This window comes from Scleropages formosus, chromosome 15 (assembly GCF_900964775.1).
Source record: "Scleropages formosus chromosome 15, fSclFor1.1, whole genome shotgun sequence".
Classification (NCBI taxonomy): Eukaryota; Metazoa; Chordata; class Actinopteri; order Osteoglossiformes; family Osteoglossidae; genus Scleropages; species Scleropages formosus.
The window spans coordinates 647,635-666,838 of NC_041820.1; the positions used below are offsets into that span (position 1 = coordinate 647,635).

Below are 19,204 nucleotides of genomic sequence, written 5' to 3' on the forward strand. Positions count from 1 at the left end.
TTAGTTTCGCCGCAGTGATTGCAACAGAACCAAGACGTGTCAATGTTGAAAACTGACATGGGGGTATGGGAACGAGGAGGCTCAAGGAATAGATAAAAACGAAACAGAGGGTAACACACACACAGAGAGAGCAAGAGCGCGAGAGAGAGAGAGAGAGAGAGAGAGAGAGAGAGAGAGAGAGAGAGAGAGAGAGGGGATGTGCCTTGTGAGTGCAGGCTCGTTCGTCTCTCCCCATAGCTCCCGTCATGCGGCCTCGCAATCTGAAGCTCACGGTGACGGTCGCCCCCGGCAAACCTTCTTTCCTAATTTGAACGTGGAACCTTCAGTCTGACTAATGGCCCTTCCGTCCATTTCGAAGCAGAGTGTGAAATCTGCGAGGGCCGATGGCTCCAGGTGAGGAAGGCCATTCTCTGCCCCCAGGTACATTAGGGCGCAGCAGCAGGGAGATGAGAGGAAGCTGTAGACATGGTGAAAGCGCTCCTTGTCCGCTCGGCGCCCCTGCAACACTGCAGCAAGTCACGCCTTTAACACAGTAATTAGTTTCTGGTTTGGAGGATCTCATAAACTCATTCATCATTTTATGTAATGTGTATTTTAAATGTTTCAAAGAAGTCCAAATTAAAGAAAAGAAAAAAAATCTGAATAACCGTATTTTTTTAAATAAACAAAAACAAGAGGCCAGAGCAGAGCCAGACGACACGCCCGCCGTGACTCATTTTCGGGTCAAGACACGTCCGTTAAAAGTGGCAGGAAATGAGAGGCGCGCGGCGACCTGCGACCGGACATCTGCGGTCCCGTGAGCGCGCGCTCCGCGGCCTGCGACGCTCCGCCGGTGTCCCGCTGCGCCTCCTCCGTCTGCGGCTCCATCACAGAAGCGGGTGCCTTTGAACGTGACTTCGTCCTCGCGCGGGAAGGTTGGCGGCGCGAAATCACGCGCTCCCCTGGCCTGCGCGCGCTGTAAATCACGCGAAGCGCGAACTGCCGGCCGGTGGGGAGGGACACGATGGGACGTTGGGTTGGGTCCCGACGAGGTGGTTCGTGCTGCCCCCCCCCCCCACCACCACCACCGTCCATCTCTACACTGCGGGTGCGCGGAGCGCGCGCAACGTGGATGCGTGATATTTAATACTGTTTCACGTGAAAAAGGGTGAGAGGGGCTAATAGGTCGAGGAGGAGATGCAGATGGGCTGGACAACTGGACAGGACGAGTGGAGCGCGCGATCAACAGGGAACACCTGCGGCCTGGAACGACACAGCTCCGTCTCACACACACACACACACACACACACACACACGCCGAGGAGCACACGCCCCACACTCGGACAGCGACACACGCCTGAGCCTCCAAACCTGCGGCGTGTTTATTTTTGTCAATAAAGCGGATTCGTCTATTAGCGCGTTTCAGTGTCCAGCTTGTGGTCGAACGGAGCAGCCGGTGAGAAATTATGAGGAATATGAGAAATTATGAGGAATATGTGAGGAAAACGGCTGTCACAACATTTAGATCATATGACAACACGGCACAAATAGCCTTTCCTAACTTACTGCAGCACTTGCTACAAAGTTACTTCTTAAAATCATTTCTTGCCTTCAGAAATGAATGCGCAGCAAATAATGGAAACAGTGTTAATGTTGCGTTTCTCTTTGAATTTTGCCGTTTCCAAGAAATTTTTTTATAGTAATATATCCAGTGTTTATGAAAAGGTGATGAGACGAAGAACAACTGTGTGTGTGTGTGTGTGTGTGTGAGAGAGGCGTCCAGTCACTCCTCTGGCTCCGGTTCCCTGACCCACCTTCCCCGACGCGCGTTTTGATCGCATCTTCACTTGTTACATCTCATTTTAGGAAACGATTCTTTTCACAGCACTAAAATATCGGATTTTATTTATTCGCTTTTTTTTGTAAAAAGAAAGACCTAAGTAACTTGGTAGAAAATAACTAATTGTATCAGAACATATTTCAATTTATCCCATCGATACTCTGTTTTACTGTGGTTTTGTGTAGCACAGCGCTTGTCATTTTTGCCACTTCGTTTGCGGATAAAAAAATATCCCGATTTTATCAGAACATCATTACGGAGCAAATACTAACTAATCATGATCCGGGTAAAAACATCTTCTCGTTCACACGCGATGTGTCTGAAACGCTTGTCGAAATCTTACGAAAATCGCACTGCGTTTGTTTGTGACAGTCTGAACACATGAAATTATAACGTGAAAGAGGAAGAAACAGGGTGAGCGGGAGCGCGTGCAGTGCAGCAGAACGAGTACAGTATTATAGAGTTATTATAAAAGTGCACCATGTTTCCGCTCAAGCTACTTACTCTTGTTTTCCCAGTATGGAATTTAAATGGATTTTGTTGGTAAAAGTGTGCGAGCGCGTCTCTCTCTGCTCCCCCGCCCCACACGCACGCGCACGCGCGCGTTCACTGGACCCCAGAAACGTTCTGCTCCCTCGTTCGCACCTCGCACTTCAGAGACACGGAGACCAACATTTGAACCCGAACCCGTCACCTTTTGGAAAAGACAAACGCGCCAACTAGCGTCCGACGGCCGACGGTGCGGGGTGGAGCAGGGAGGTGCGCGCGCGCGTGCGGCGCGCGCTCAAAGACCCGTTCCATGAGCAGCTTAAAGATTCCATATTATACTGTTATTATACTGTCAATAGGCCTACAGTATTAGGCGCATGGTATTTAGCTGGAAAATATTACAAATTCAAAAATGTAGCGTTGCGTTTAATTTTCCAAATCTCATATGTATTTTAAACGAGATCAATGTTTATATCTTGTCTTAAAAATGAACTGAACGGGTGGCATGTTTCGTGAGAAGTTCCGATTCGTTCGCAAATTACATGTTACTGTTGTGTTTCGGGCGAAATTCACGAAATTAATTGACTGCTTAAAAGAATAAAATTAAGAAATTGTGTGAAAGATTAAAGTAACAAAACAAAAGTACAAAGTGGTTACACTGATATTGAAGTATCGCGTCGCTTCTGTTGCATTTTGTTCCAATATTTTTTCGTTTTGCAGTGACAGGAGCTTCGTTTTTCAAAAGGCTGCGCAAAGGTGTCATTTAAAAGAAATATCTAACACGTCAAAAGCAGCTTTTTCAATAAGCTTTTGAGTAGCCCGTGCAAGAATCGTAATCTGTTCACATTTTTCCAACACAAGAAAGGAATTTACATGCGCCAAGATGGAGATTTTATTTTCTTTGCAATAAAACAAAACAAAACAAAATAAAATAAAATAAAATAAAATAAAATAAAATAAAATGAAATAAAATATTCTACTGTGGAAAATTTTGAATTCACGACAACAGCAACAACCGCGATTGTTAAATAATATAAGGAAGCGCATGTAATCGTGTACACGGCATGATATTTTATTACTAGGAAATAACAGACATGCACTGAGCGATGTTCAAGAAAGATTTTTTACATTAAATGAACATTTTGCGAATAGAATACTGCTGCCAGAAGCGAATTTTTAGGGGACACTCTGATGAAACTGGATTTTACTTTATCACTGCGTCCAGGTTAGAGAGTTTGTCCATCATCCATGTTCTAACAATAAAGAAGAGGCGCCTCGTCGGTGCGGCGACCAGGTGCGACAAGGAGCCACTTTTCCCGGGACACGAGGCGCCGAGGGGCTCCGGCGAAGCGCTCGGACGGGCGGAAAGAAGGACGGGATCGATGGGGGACGAAAGAGCTCGTATTAAACAAAGCGACGATCAAAGAGAATTTCAACTCTTAATGACTCCGCCCGTTTTGCGCAAGAAAACTTTTGGAAATGTCGCGTGGCGCGCTGCGCTCGCGCTTCCGCACAACAGCGACGGCTTTTCAAAATATAAATGCGCGCAAAGAAAGTGAGTGACAACAAAGATGAGATTGGCGCTCGGGAGAAGGAGACGGAGACGAGATGAGACGAGACGAGACGGGGGCGCGCGTGCCGCGTCCCTTGTGCCGCTTGATTGGTGTGGGGGGAGCCCAGCCCAGTGAGATCATTGGTGCGGGTGCCCCACTGCCCACTCTCTACTCCCTGCTCCCCACTCCACACACTCCACACTCTCGGCACTGAGCCGACCCACTCGAGTAAATAACAGCACAGCACAGCACGTTCTCCTCGCGCGGCGCCTCGTAAGCAGCAAAGAGGGGAACGGAGCGAGGAGGTGGTCTTTTCTTCTCCTCCTCTCCTCCTCTCCTCCTCCTCTTCCTCTCCCGTGCTCTGCTCTTGTAAGTTGGGCGCGCGGGGAAGTGAACTCGTCACAAGTGCGAGAACAAAGACGCCGGAGAGGCGCAGTGGATGCGCGAAGGAAGGGCGGAGGAAACAAGAGTGCTGCGCTCCGTTTCTCAGCTCCTCTCACTTCTTCTCCATCAGATAAGGAGCTTATCGGCGCGTGTCAGTCAACAGAGCGCGCTGTCTGTGTCACGGAAGAGGAAAGGAGCAGCAGCGGACGAGCGCAGCGCGTAGCAGCGCGAAGCCGAAGCGGACAACTTCTGCCCGAAAGCGCCCCGGCGTCTTCACGCAAGAGCAGGAGCTGCGCACGAGCCTCCGCACACAAACCTGCCTCCTCCTCCACTTGGAGCGCAGTCGGCGGCTCGCGGGAGCCGGAGCGACACGGGGGGCGCGTGCGAGGCGAGCGAGACTTAAGGCGCGCGGACAATCGTTTCATGAAACGTGTCGCAAAGCGGACGGGTTGCGCGCGCGGTCTGCATTTCCACTGGCGGTGAAGTAAGAGCTCCAGCGCGCGCCCGTCCGCCCGTCTCCGTGCGTGCTCGCGCGCGCTTTAATTTAATTACGCGTGCAGTCATCCGACATGATTTAACCGACTTCAGAGCGTCCGTTTGGCTAAGAATACAATGTTTGTGAAAGAAGAGCATCATCATCATCAGGTGCAGAACAGAAAGCGCACAGACTTTGCATAGGAAACGCGTTTCGGAGCCGCTGCGGAGGAGCGCGGCAGCAGTTTGCGGTTTCCGACTTGACTTGTGCTGCGCGCGCTGACAACACAGCGACAGGCGACACGGCCACAGGACGAGCCGTGTGTGTGTGTGTGTGTGTGTGTCTGTCAGAGAGAGAGAGAGAGAGAGACACAGAGAGAGCCGGCAGAGCACGTCGCGCGCTGCGAGAGCTCCGGCGCCGGACGCTCGGAGTGGAGCCGCTCGCGGAAAGAGCGAGAAGCGGGACGGCAGAGCGCGCTCGGAGTCCTCGAGGCCCGTTAAACTAAGGCGGGAGGAAAACGAGCAGAAGGACTCAAGGAGCTCGGCTCAAGACCCCGGCGCTCCAAGGGTTAAAGGCCACGTTCGGCTGGACTGACCACGCTGTTGTGATGCATATTCCCATAGACCCCAGCGCTCCCAGACGGTTCACGCCGCCTTCGACGTCCTTCCCCTGCAGTAAGATCGGCGAGGGCGCGGGGCCCATGGGCACCCCGGGCACGGCGCGGGGACGCGCCGAGGCGCGCTCCGTCGTGGACGTGCTGGCCGACCATGCCGGCGAGCTGGTTCGCACCGACAGCCCCAACTTCCTGTGCTCCGTGCTGCCGTCGCACTGGAGGTGCAACAAGACGCTGCCCGTGGCCTTCAAGGTAAGCAAAGAGAAGGGCGCGCGGCGCCGGGGCCCCCCGCGCGGCGCGCGCGCGCTCACGTTTGGACGGGACAGGTGCGCGTGAGGGTGCGACCGGGCTGCGACATCACTCCTCCCGTCTCACGCACAAAGTGCGACTCTGTTCCCCTTCCACGTGCACACGTCACGCGCCGGGCTGCCCGCGGGCCCGAGTTAAAAAGCGTTCCGTCGCGTAAACGGCGCCGTCCCACGCAGTCGACCCACGCCGTGACCCACGGCGGTGGGTGCTGTGCTGTGTGCTTCGGCAAATACTCGTCTGTAATGTCTTTTCATGTTTATATTTTCTATAATAATATATACATACATCGTTACATTTCAATCAAAGTGACTGGAACAAAACCGTGAAGCTCGAGTCGTGCGTCGTTTAATTTCTGTGCCATTTTCACGTGGCTTCTATTAGTTGCTCGAACCTCGAGTCGAGGAATTGTGACTCTTCTTCTCGAATTTTCAGGGGAAACGGAAAACATTTTTTACCGCGACAGCACAGCGCTTTACTTCGATATTTGTTTTGGATGTGTCCCTTATTTGTTAATATTTATTATTTATTCCTTCGCGAAAGAATTATAGAATATAGGCCGAGAATGATTGAAATAATTTGATTTAAAAAAAAATACATTTTCAAACGAAAAACATGGTAAGCGATATAAAATTAATGTGCTTCCCTTTTTCTTAAAAGCAGTTCTAAAATATTGTTCATTTTTCAGACTTGAGAGGCGCTCAGTTCTGCGCCGATAACAGTGAGAGTGAGGAAATAAGCCAGGTGTTACTTATTGTGGTACTGAATAAAATTTAATAAATAAATTCTTCATTCCGTTGAAGCTTCACCAAACACACGGTTCGCGTCTGCGGGCAAAGTGAACGTGGAGCGCGTGCGCGCGCGCGCGCGCGCGTGTGTGTGTGTGTGTGTGTGTGTGTGTGTGTGTGTGCGCGCGGTCCGCGTCGCAGCACGATACCACAAGAGAATGCGAGGGAAACAATAATAAAAATGATAGACAGCAGAAAAGAAGACAGGAAAACAGGTGGAAACACACAACATTACTGTCCTGCACAGCGCAATAAAAGGAGAAAAGAAAGAGCAGAATAAAAATCGCAGCAACACAGAATTAAACACGAAATGCGGCACAATAAAGACAAGAGCGCCGTTACATTGTGTCCGAGTTGCGCACATGAACATCTATTTAATAATCATGTCTCTATGCAGCGTTAATTAAATGTGTTCACAAAAGTGTGCAATAGTTAAAATTATTTGATCATTTCTAAGGTGTTCATTGCAAAAGCTCCTGCTTTAAGTGCTTTTCAAAGCAACTGTAACATTTACTTGGAGACGTAGTAGCCAGGCTGTATGTATTATTATATATATTTATAGAGCATTTTCTATATTACATATTTTAGACCATTTTCTATATTATATAGCAGTATCTATGTTTTAGAGCATTACCTATATTATAATATTATAGTAGAGCAATATCTATCTTATGAAGCATTATTTTTTACATTTTTACGTATTTTTATATTTTCATAAAATCCGACGAGTCTTTGTAGGAAATGTTCACCCCAGAGCAACACAGCACTCGTGTACTTACTGTCACTGTGTGTGTAGTTAATCTGTTCGATAGAAACAATACAAATATAATCAAGTCCTGCAATGATCGCACGCGCTAACCGACTAAGCCAGCGAGGTGACGGACATGAACTTAGCGCGCGCTGTGTAATTAAAGACAGCGCGAGCTGCGTTTTGCGCAGGTGCTGAAATAAGAAAGAAGCAAAGGTACGTGTTCGTGGTACGATGTAATATTTCCGTCCACGTCCACGCAAATGGCAGCAGCGACACAGCAACCGACGCACAGTGAGGCCGCGCGACGTCACGTGTGTTTCTCGGTGGGGGGCGCGCGCAGTGTCTCTTGCTCTGTGTCCCTGTCTCAGCTCAGCGTCTCTCCGTCCGTCCCCCTGTCCTTCTGTCCTCCTCTCCATCAGGTGGTGGCCCTGGGCGACGTGCCCGACGGAACCCTGGTCACAGTGATGGCGGGAAACGACGAAAACTACTCGGCGGAGCTCAGAAACGCCTCGGCCGTCATGAAGAACCAGGTGGCGCGTTTCAACGACCTGCGATTCGTGGGCAGGAGCGGAAGAGGTGCGTGTCCCGTCCACGCGGGGAGGGGGTGTGCCCGTGGGAGCCTCAACTGTGTGTGTGTGTGTGTGTGTGTGTGTGTCAGGTGCCTGTGTGGCGGGAGCCATTGCAGCAGCAGGCAGAGGGAACACGGTACAGTACCTCGAAAATACCACAGTGAGGGAGTTGCTGCCAAGGAGCACAGTAACCCTGCAGTAAAGGAGGGAAAGTTTACTCTCCCCACAAAGACATCAGTGTGCAATTCGTTGTGCGGCCGAGTCCATCTTTAAAAGTTCTCTCCAAATTCCGTCTGCTCTGTGTGTGTGTGTGTGTGTGTGTGTGTGTGTTCCCCATGCTTCCCATCATGTTCCTCTTTCCATGTTTAAAAAAGCACTTTGAGAGCTGCCGCTTTGCTCACTGGGAAACGTTGCGGCTAAAGTCCAGAATGAGAGCCCAGCCCAGCCCAGCCCAGCCCACCACCAGGACTAGTGCTCTTGCAGTCTCTCGGGGGACGTCCGGTTGCTGTCCCGGTGGCATACAGAGCAGCCCCTTTACCGTGCTACAGCAGGCATCTCCCCTCACCTGAAGTGCGCTGGGAATGTTCCGGAAGAGAGCGCCGGAGTGGAGGGACGCCCAGTCCAGCGCTGACCTCTCTTGGGTGCCACACTGATAGGGTGCGCGGTTAAGGCCGAGCTGCACCTTTCTCACAGCTGCACATGCAAGCGCTGAGAGAAATTTGTAGCGAGACAGTCAGTCATTGTGAAACCGCCGCACCGTGGGAACGCCGTCGCCGTAACGGACGTACCGCTCTGCCGCTGCTCGCTCACGGCCTCTCGTCCATCTCTGCCCTGCCCTGTGTCCAGGAAAGAGCTTCACCCTCACCATCACCGTGTTCACCAGTCCCCCGCAAGTGGCCACCTACCATCGGGCCATCAAGGTGACCGTGGACGGACCGAGAGAACCCCGGCGTAAGTACACGCGCTTACCTTTGACATTACAGTGTGTGGCAGGAAGTGGTGCTGCGATCAAAGCCGGAGGCGACGGCGTCCTGTTTGGTGAAATCAGTGCCGCCGTGCAAAATAAGCAGAGCTCGCATGTGGCGGGGCTCGCCTGTCTGACACCGGGAGGGCCGGCGTGGCCGGAGAGCCTATCGATCGGACGGTGCGCGGCATGGACGGCCGGATGGCACAGCCGCCTCGAGCGCGATCCCTCAAGCGCATTAAGGCAAAGCCTCACTGCCCGCAAACACTAAGAGGAGCCAGGTGTCACAAAGCCACAATTGCAAAGGCCGCAGCCTCTGCCTTATAGCTCTGCTCCGAGGGCTCCGGGGGGGCGACCGCAAAGGGGGCTCATTGACTCGCGGCCTGGACAGAGCGGTCCGCTGAGAACAGGCGAGGCAAATGGGTTCGCGCTCTCCTTAGGATGGAAGCGTTTTAACCCCGCGGAGGACCGAGGCAGCCGGAGCTCGAGGGGGCCGTGCCGGGCGGGCGGGCGCTGCTCGAATGTGTCGCCGCGTCTCCAACTCGGTCCAAAAGGTAACGCTGTGGGAACGTTTTGCTTTCACTTCGGTCTCGTGACTCATTTTTGTACGTAACTCCGCTCTTCCCAACGTGTCGTGTCGAGCGGGCGGCCGAACGAGAAAAAGAAAGAGAAAAAAAACAGGTAGCACACTCTGGCAACAACGAAGGAAATAACGCCAATTAAGGCAACTTTTTTAAATTACGGGGAAATCGACGAGACCTGACTGAACCGCCCGAGCCGCTCCAGGGCCCGGACCCAGCACGCACCTGGCGCAGCGTTTCAAGGTGCAGTAACTGGTTGTGCGCACAATTGCCAGCTACTAAGTCAGCAATAAATATGTATTACAAGTAACGTTTCAGTGATGCAGAGGAGGAATTTTCAAGTATTGGCTACGATGGATGAGTCGTAACTTGATCGGAAAAGTCTCCGCAGGTTTAGCAGAATTGTTCCCAATAAAAAAAAAAACCCATAGCGGCCAGGGGGGCGTTGTGTTGGGCTCCATATATGATTTTTAGAGAAATGATGGTGCGCTAGTTTTTCATTTGAACTTCTTTGTAGGAAGGTGCCCTGTGTGACAGTTTGGGACACAGCGTTCGTGCTCATTCTGTCGGCAGTAAAACCGGAGCCCCACCGCGTTTAGAGCACGACGGAAGAAAGGCACCAGTGGGAAAGGGGTGTCGTGTCATATCTGAAAAAACGAGGTCTTTCTCGGTCGCGGCACGGTGCGGAACCGGTCGAGTTCGGGTCCCGGCGAGCGCTGCACGGGGCTGTGAGTTGCGCGTGTGACGGAGGAGAGCAGCGGCACCGCTGTGCTCTCTGGAGCTCAGAACGCAGCTGGAAGCACAAAGAAAGGCAAGGCGGTGGCACCGGACCCGGCCGGACCGCACCGCACCCCTGCTCTCGACGGCGCGGCACAGGGGACTTCAGGGGAAGGGAAAAAGAAGCGTGTCGGACTAAGAAAAGAAATGTGAGCAGCGGTGGGGTAGACATGTCTCTGGTCGGCGTCTTACGGCGGTACATTTTGGTCCGCTGCCATCGCTGGGGGGGGGGGGGGGGGGGGGGAGCTGAGAGGGTGGGCCTGTACAGCTCTGCTCGAAGCGGTCACGGGTTAGGAGGCAAGCCCGCAGGAGAGGAGCTCCGCTCTGGTTGCCGCTCGCAGGCGCCTGCAGGCAGATGCTGTCCAGCTGAAGCATGACTCCTCCCGCGGGGGCGCGAGGCCGGGAGCTTCCTTCCCGAGGAGCCGCGCCCACGTTTGCCTACGCGCTTTGGTTACCTGCGGGCTCTTCCTGCGTTGGCACGGCTTGTGGGACCTGCGCCGTGTTTGTGTTTCGGCCTCTCATTTGCATTCTTGTCAGGCCGGAGCTGCCGCTGAGGGCCGTACGCACACGCTGTACGCGCTTTCAGTTGGAAAACCGGATGGGCCAGCCGGAGGCAGAGCCGCAGCCAAACGCTTCCGTCCCCGTGCTCCTAACGGGGCGTGGCGGGCGCGGCGGGCGTGGCGGCCGAGGATATATGGGCAACACAGAGACGCACATGCGGGCGCACATAGAGCCAAGCAGGGATTGCGTTCTGGTCCTTAAATTCTTTCGAGTACTTTCTTTGCTCACTTACCACCGTTTTGCATGCGTGTGTGTGTGTGCGCGTGTACGAGCAGAGCAGGAGATGAGAACGGAAGCACTTTCGGACACAGCTCGGTCACTCGCTCAAAAACCTGCGTGGCATCACCGTGAACGCAGCCCACGAGCCGCTCGGCACGAACCCCCCTGGGCGCGTCCCCCGAACCCGCGTTCTCGGTGCGCCCGCCGCCGCCTCGGCCGCCTCGTCGCGGGCCGCGGGTGACCCCGAGCCAATCGCGGCGGCTGGTGCGTGTCCCGCGGTTCGGAAAGGGAGGGGAAAGGCAGGACGACGCGCACACTCTCACACACGCAGCCACTGCGCACAAGAAGACGAGCAAATGACATTAAAAAGTCTGTGTAATGCTATTAATTAACTAGTTTAGCGACAAAGGAAACTCTTTCAAAGGTTTGGACCAGCAGATATATTTATGGATCCTGGAACAATCTGACTTTGGGTTTTATGACCTCAGTATTATCCCTAAACACATGTTCAATGTAGCTTTGCATTACACATAATGAACTGTCTCACTCACTTAGCTGAGTCAATAAAACAACAAAAAATATGGTGCAGAGGGTCTTTAATCATGTTTTTTTTTTGGGGGGGGGTACAAGAGCCTCGTTCAGCTCTTCCTGGGACTAGTTTGTAGCCGTTCTGTGTCGTCCCCACAATGTCGTCCTGTCCTGTCCTGTCCTCCCTGAAAGGGCGGTTATCGAGGAGCAGGGCGCCCCGTGGGGGGTGGGGGTGCGGGTTCAATTTATTTGCATTTCACACACCGTCTGCACACGGCATGCAAAGCGGACAAACAAAGACGTTTGCTGTGTTGTTGTTCGGGGGCTTTCGGCCCCCTCCCTGAGTAAACAGAGGTGAGCGTACGTTGAAAATGAGAAGCTGCTGCATGTGGCGCAGCCTGCCAGGTGTGTCTACCTTTAAATACGCCCTGGGGGGGCGGAGGGGGGCAGGCCTCGCGACCACACCCGGTCGCCAGTTCCCAGAAACACCAGCGTGTGGGGACAGGCAGAGTCACGTGACATGCGTCCAGCCCAGGGACACGTCAGCATCGCATCCTCGCTAGTTCACGGAAGTGCGCTTCATCTGTACAGTCGGCGTGAACTGATTCCCAGGAGCGACTCAGAGCTGCAGGAAAGGCTGGGGCCTGTGCAGGTGGTGGGGCTCCGATCCCCGTGCCGATGGTGGGGCTTCGATCCCCGTACCGATGGTGCGGTTTTTATGGCCAGTCTGAAGCACAAGTGAAGAGCAGCACGCGTGACCGCTTCCTCCGAGCAGGAACAATGATGCTCAAGGAGCTCCTGACCCCGTACCGACGGCGGGGCTCCGATCCCCGTACCGATAGAGGGGCTCCGGACCGTGCGGGGAACAGCGCCCCAGCCTGCCGGTGCTCCAGTGTGCTCTAGTCCAGGTACTGAGTGAACGCGGTTTTTACCACGTCTGCATCTCGGTGTCACCGGTCGCCGCTGGTTCCCTCCGCGGCGGTGAAATGAAAGCTGAGCCGTTCCCTGTAAAGCGGAAACGAAGAGAGCGTCTGGGCGAAACGCGGTAGCGAGCCGCTGCCCTCGAACCCGAGCTCAGAGTGGCCTCAGGCACGGAGCCCGTTTCCGGAAGCTTCCTTCGCACATCTCGCTCCCTCGCAGACAGTTGTGCACTTTGTGCTGTGGCCACGAAGAGATGTAGTAAATTAATTACAGTGCGACCTTTTCTGCTCTGGAAAAAGGAGCGAGAAGAAGCGCGGTCGACGTGCACGCGGAGCCTCGTTGCCAAATGTCTTCCTGTTTACCGCAGTACTGAACGGGGTAAATGTGCACCGTGTGTTCCTGCGCTTCCCTATTTACGTGGGCCCAGAGAAAGAGAGCCGCCGCGCTCCTTTCGGATCACGCTAATCGAATCAAGTCGCAGATCTCATTTTAGAAGAATAAATGGCGCATGAGTTGGAATATATTCTCTCGAACCCTCATTATGATCGCGAACATTTTCTTTCTAAACGGGACGAGTGGCGAAGTGATTGGCAGCAGGGCGACGGAGCCTCGCTAAGTGCCTTATGGGAAACTAGCAGAGTGAGCGACTCTCATTTTCCTTGTGTGTGCGCGTTGGGGGGTCGGCGAAGCGAAAAGGTGGAGCGGATGTTTGTCTCATGAGACCGAGGGACGTGTCTGCGGTTCCGGCCTCAGTCAGATCCGACATCCTAAACGGCAGCAACCGAACACGGGTTCGGCAGCATCCCCTCATGTAGCGGTGACCCCCTTACCTGGAACTCCCACGCCCGCACGCACACGTACACGCGCACACGCACGCGCACACTGACGTTGTGCTTTCGCACCCTGCGGCTCAGCGGCCCTGCGTTACTTTGCAGAGCCACGCAGGCGGATGTGTGAAAACGGTTACACCTTCTCACTTGAGCCGAGACACACAAACGCCCGAGCGCAGCCTCCAGGCGAGGCCGGCAGTCAAAGCGGCAGCCTTGGCGCCCCCCGCCCCTGCGCCCACGTCGCCGCCACCTCTCCTCGCGGAACAGCTCAGCTCCGCGTGCCGGTTGTCCTTTAACGCAGCCTCTCAGTAGCGTGGGAGCACCGCTGTGCCGGGGTCCGGGCAGCGCGCCGCCGTGACCCGCCGGCGAAGTCGAGCGCGGTCACCCTGGGACGGACCGGAGACACGCCGGCTGCGCCCCGCCCCCGGAATCGGTGCGTTTACGCTTCCCTCCGTATTGTCGGCGCGAGCGCACGTCCCCCGAGCGGAGGCAACGGGAGCCTCGCGGCCCGAACCCGGTGTCGTTGAAGGGCTGCCCTGTTTGCTCGCGCGGCCCTCGCTCGTCCGCATACTGCACAGCTGTGTTTCGACTTGCGTTGACGTCACGGTTAGCGCCAGTTCGCACGGGTCACATCCTGCGCTACGTGCAAAGCTCTCCGAATGAGCAGCGGTGCCGCGATCCTTGGTTATCACCTAATAGATGTGCGTCATGCGACACCTGCGGCGAAACCAACACTTTCACAGCCTGATTCATCGCCGTAGCGAGTCGTGCGGCACGACCCAACCTCTCGCGGAGGGAGCTGCGCTCGGTGTCACGGCCTCACAGGGCGGAGCGCGGTGCTCCGTCCGTCCGTCGGTCCGTCCGTCAGTCCATCACCCAGAGTTTGGCGCCGCTTCCTGAGCTGCAGACCAACGCGAGGAGCAGGGAGGCTCTGTTGGTTACGGTGGGCAGGATGAGGCCTTCGGGCCAAACTTCCCGGAAACGCGGCATGTCTACGGCGTTGCGCGCCAATCGGGACGCTTGTCCTCAGCGGTCGACCAATGACGGCGCCGGGGCCGCCTTTGTGGTGTGGAAGGAAGCAGGTTTGCCACAGGGGTTTTGAGGCGCACGCTCTCCACCCAAGCGTAACGCCCAGCACCCACAGCAGCATCACACGTCCGCACGCAAAGGCGTTTCCTTCCTTTTGGCTGCTGCCGAAAGCACGGACCGGCGAGCAGCGGTGGCCGGCGTGCCTGTCGGCGCCCGTGAGCAAGGGGGCAACGCTTCAGAGGAAGAGGAAGCGGAAGGAGAAGGAGAAGACAAGGCTTGCAGAGCTGCAGAGCTGCAGCGCGCAGCTGTTGAAAGGGGCTCGACGCCTCGCCGACACGAAGCGGAAGTGGGCTGTGTGACACCGACCGGATCGACCCCCCGCGGAGCTCTTCGCCGTCACCCGTCTCTCTGTCCTCACCCGTATGTCTCTTCGCCGGTGAAAGAGCTCGTCCCGCACAGCAGACCGCGCACCCATCGCGGGCGTGACCGAACGGCCCGTACGGCACGCCGGACTGGTGTCACCAGACACGCATCTCACGCACGCATAATATCCGCAGTGCTGTGCAAAAGTCTTAGGCGCTTAGATGCTTTGCAAAAATGTTCTTTTCAGACGGTTATTTAATGTCTTCTGCATTAGTATCAAGGAGAAAGAGCACATTTCCAAGCCGGTATTACAGTAAGGGTTTTATACGTTGTTAAAGTACACGCACACACGCACACACGCACACACCATCTGAACCGCTTGTCCCGTTCGGGGTCGCGGGGAACCGGAGCCTAACCCGGCAACACGGGGCGCAAGGCCGGAGGGGGAGGGGACGCACCCGGGACGGGACGCCGGTCCGTCGCACGGCACCCCGAGCGGGACTCGAACCCCAGACCCCCCGGAGGGCGGGACCCGACCAAACCGGCCGCGACTCCGCTCGGGAGAAGCGGTTCTTGACGATGGATGGTTACTAAGCTTTGTAGGAAGTTTATTAATGGAGTGCATTATTTTTGGATGCATTTTCACTTTACAGCTTTTTTCCCAACCAAGTGCCTAAAACTTTTACACAGTACATCACATCACACACACATCGCATACGCATCACACGTATCGCACACACACGTAACACACCGCACGCGCACACGCGTCGTGCTCCGTTATTTCTATCGGAGATGTTTGCTCTCCGAGCGTATCCGGCGAACCCCCTACGACGTGACGCCGGGTTTCGCTCCAGGCTCCGGAAACAGAGTGTGTGTTTTTCTTTCAAACCTGCAAAGGGACAGCAAGCGGCCTGCATTGGCTCGCGACTCAGTCCTGCCTGTCACGGCGGAGAACCTGCAAGGACCGCTTTGTTCACACGGTGGGGTCGCTCCCCTCGCTGTGTCATCTTTAGTGTGCGGCAGCTCGGTCTCGCCTGCTCTCACCGCGTCTCGCCGTTGCCACGTCGGGTGTAGACTTCACGAGATAGGAACTCATTGGATTCGAACTCACAACCTCCAGACGGAGAAGGCATCCCGTGCCGCTGACCCGCTCCGACACACGCGGCCGGGCCCGAGGGCTCTTTCTCCGTGCGACGCGATGGCCCCGGCGGCGCTCGGTTTGAGGCTCGGCCCGCCGCGGCGCCGGGGTCGCGAGGCCGGGGTGAGGTTCGACCGAGCGCCGCCGTCGAGATCGGAGCGCAGACGCCGTGCGGCCGTGTCTCGGCGCGGCGCCACGCCGACACTTTCGTAGCTCGACTTTTTCAGAAAAAGGGAAGTGAATTTGCTGATAATAATGTAACATCAGGGCCGTTATGACGATGTGATGCAATGATGCCCCTCCCCCCCGAGCAGGTCTAGCTCCTCAACGGCTAGACGAGATCTTCATAGTGATGGGATTGTGAAGAGCTGCAGGCACTTTGGAGCATCAGGTCCTGAAATCAGAACAAGACACCTGAGACCCTTTGTCCCCTGCGCTGTGTGTGTGTGTGTGTGTGTGTGTCTGTGTGTACGTAGAGTACAGTAGTAGAGTCCAGAGGGAGAGAGACACACACACACACACACACACACGTCAAGCACATTATACTACCGATAAAAGAGTAAGATCACCTTCTGCCCGGCCGATCTCGCATTGAATGCTCACGTCTTACCGCGGTACTCGCTTTCGTTCTCGTCACAATGCGATCCTGCGGCATCGTGGTACTGACCTGTAAAGTCTTAGCGCCGTAGCCGCGCTCTTTGTACCACGTCGTACCGCTTTGTACCGCTCGAGCAGCCTCGGCTCTCGCGGGCCGTGCCTTTCTTGTGGTTATGACATCATGACGAAAAATGCAGCGTTCGCTCTTAAATGCAGCAAAATTCATAAAATATTAAGAGGCCCACAAAGCCCTGGGAAAGAGTAGCAGGCCGGGGCTCTCGCGCCTCGCACCCGTGGGGGGGTCTTCACCCCGGGGTGGGGTGTTAATCCGGCCTGACCTGCGTCGCCCTGGAAGAGGAGCGGCGGGAGTCGTCGCAGAGGCACCGCGTCCAACCAATTTATGCAGCATTTCAGCTGAGGATAGGGGCCTGAGAGAGAGAGAGAGAGAGAGGAGCTGTGTGCGTGTGCGTGTGCGTGCGTGTCTGTGCATGTGTGTGTGCGTGTGTGTGCGCATATTGAGGGCAGGGAGGTTTGGCAGGCGAAGAAAAAGAGTGAACATGTGGGAAACGCTTTGGGTTTTTCCCCCCTTTGCCCTGAAACGGGCAGCAGAGGAAACGGACGGGCAGCTCGATTCCTGCTCTAGCAGTAACTGGAGGGTCCCGGTAATGAGGGCCAGGCCGCCGTAATGAGGCGCCCCCCCCCCCCCCCGAGCCGCCGCTCCCTCTCATGGCTCTCCAGCCCTACTGGAAGTGCAGCATGTGGCCACCGTTTGCCAACTGGAGCGGCGCCAGTGGATTTCCTACTGCAGCGAAACTCGCTTTCGTGCCCCAAGCGGAGGCCGATTGAACGCAGACCGGCGGAGCCTCCGCGGCGACATCGGTCGTCGGCTTTCGGCCCAACGGTACCCGACCGCGGTACGGTGCCTGGAAGGTGGCGCAGGCGAGCGTGTGGGACGTCGTGAGAGGAGCGCTATTTTTGGGCGACGGGCCCGAAAGGTGCCGCTCTCTCGCCAAACTTCGGCCGCCCGCGCGCCCTGGAAGACGGTAGCCGCAGTGTCCGGGGGGGGCGGGGGGTGCGTGTGTGTGTGTGTGTGTGTGTGTGGGATGCGGGGAAATGCTGGAGCTGCGGGGCTGCAGGGGACGCCAGGGAAGGTCTGTTCTTGCTGAAAGTATCGAGCCTCTGGGGTGCGAAGCTGCTCCGGCCCCCGTAGACCCACGAGCTGGATGGGGGCGTTACGTGTGTGTGCGTGTGCGTGCGCGTGTGTGCTCACCAGCCTGTTAGGACTACATGTGTGCGCGACCCTTTCCTACGAAGGCGTGGGACGGGGGCTCGTTGGGGGGGCGGGCCGTGCCAGCAAATGGTCAGAGTGGTAAACAAAGAGCCGTATTACCCCTGGGGGGTGTGCGATAGATGATATATTACCCCTGGGTCAACTGCCAGAGGAGACGGGCAAATCCATATCTGTGCGCCTGCTCACGCCCTTTATACGGTGATAAAATATTCAAATCGAGCCATTACTCCGCATTAGGGCACGGCGGGGGGAGGGTGGGCGCTGCCTAGTGCCAAGGAGAAAAGCACAGGATGCACACATGTCCTTTCAGACACGCCTCTCCCGCACTGGCACTCGCATTAAGGCCCCGCGTCCATTAGAGGCCCGTCCCTTCGGCGGCGTCTCGGACTCGCGTCTGCGGTGCGCGCGCGTGCGTGGGGGGGGGACGGGGTGGACGGAGGCAGCCCTCTGCGCGAGACGTGGTGGACGGAACCTTTTCTGGGACATCGGCACACTTGGCGTTTCTTACTCGCTGCGTCGCTGATGCTCCGCTCTCTCTCTCTCTCTCTCTCACACACACACCTATAAAGAGCGCCGCACCCCAGCATACGTGCGTTTAGCATTCTCGTCAGTGTCACGTCCACGCCCTCAACGCAAGCGACGACACCCGACTCCGCACTAGCTCCCGAGTAATCGCTCACCCTATAAAGACCCTCTTCGGCTCCCGTACCGCTGCGGAATCTCGTTTGGGACAACCGCCCTTCCTCGCGTTACTGCGCACACACTCTTTACTCTTCTTTACTCTTCTTTACTCTGTTCTCCGTTCACGATCTCCGGTTTTTTCACTCCTCGCTTCGTTCTCCGACCGCGTCCGCGGATCCTCGTTCCTGTCCCGTTCGCCGATCGACCGACCCTTCGCCCGTCCCCGGTTTTGAGAGCTCGCCTCTTCCCTCGACTTCTGACGAACGACGCCGCGCTCGCTTGGGTTCCGCCGTCCCGGCTCCCTGTGTTCCGCGTGACACTCGGGCCCCTATCTGCACCGTTTTGCACACCCCTCCCTGTGTGTGTGTGAGAGAGAGAGAGAGAGACGTTGGTTACCAGCCACCTGTGAGCTGAGGCTGCTAGAAGCTGCAAACGCCTGAGAACCACGTCTGATAACTTCCTTCCGCTGCAGAGCTGGTGAAACTCATGCAGACGGTATAAATAAGATGCCGAGCAGCGCGAAGGGAGGTGTTTTGGGCGGGCGGGACGCCCGTCTCGCCTTCGACGTCCCCCGGCGACGCAAATGTCTCTGTCCCGCTCTTGTTGAGCTCTCCTCCGTGTGCTACGGGGGGGGGGGGACAGAGCGGCCGGCCTGGACACACACACACACACACACACACACAGCAGTGGCCTCCCTTCCCCAAAGTGTCGTCTCACATCTTTGGGCTACAATAAATTCCATCGTTTCCCAGGATTGCGGCGGAGGTTGTTTTTCCAGTTTTGCGTCTATGTCACAGTGTTTTTACACTGATTGTTTCCCAGAATAGAACGGGAATCCCCCGAATGCACCCCCATCCCCCACCCCTCCCACACACACACACACACCTTCGCACAGCTCAAAGGGGCACTTTGCCCAGTCAAGTAAGGCTGAAGAGAGAAGCCCCTACCCCCCCCCCCCCCCCGTTCTTACACCACTT

At 55.7% G+C, this 19,204-nt stretch overlaps 1 protein-coding gene across 1 annotated transcript in view; it reads left to right on the forward strand.

Moving 5' to 3' along the window:
* Positions 1 to 19,204, forward strand: part of runx3 (RUNX family transcription factor 3) — a 41,150-nt gene that overhangs the window by 13,356 nt on the left and 8,590 nt on the right. Inside the window, exons 3-5 of the mRNA XM_029258375.1 lie at positions 5,344 to 5,585; positions 7,598 to 7,754; positions 8,594 to 8,698. Of these exons, the coding sequence (XP_029114208.1) occupies positions 5,344 to 5,585; positions 7,598 to 7,754; positions 8,594 to 8,698 (504 nt within the window). The remainder of the gene's footprint in view (positions 1 to 5,343; positions 5,586 to 7,597; positions 7,755 to 8,593; positions 8,699 to 19,204) is intronic.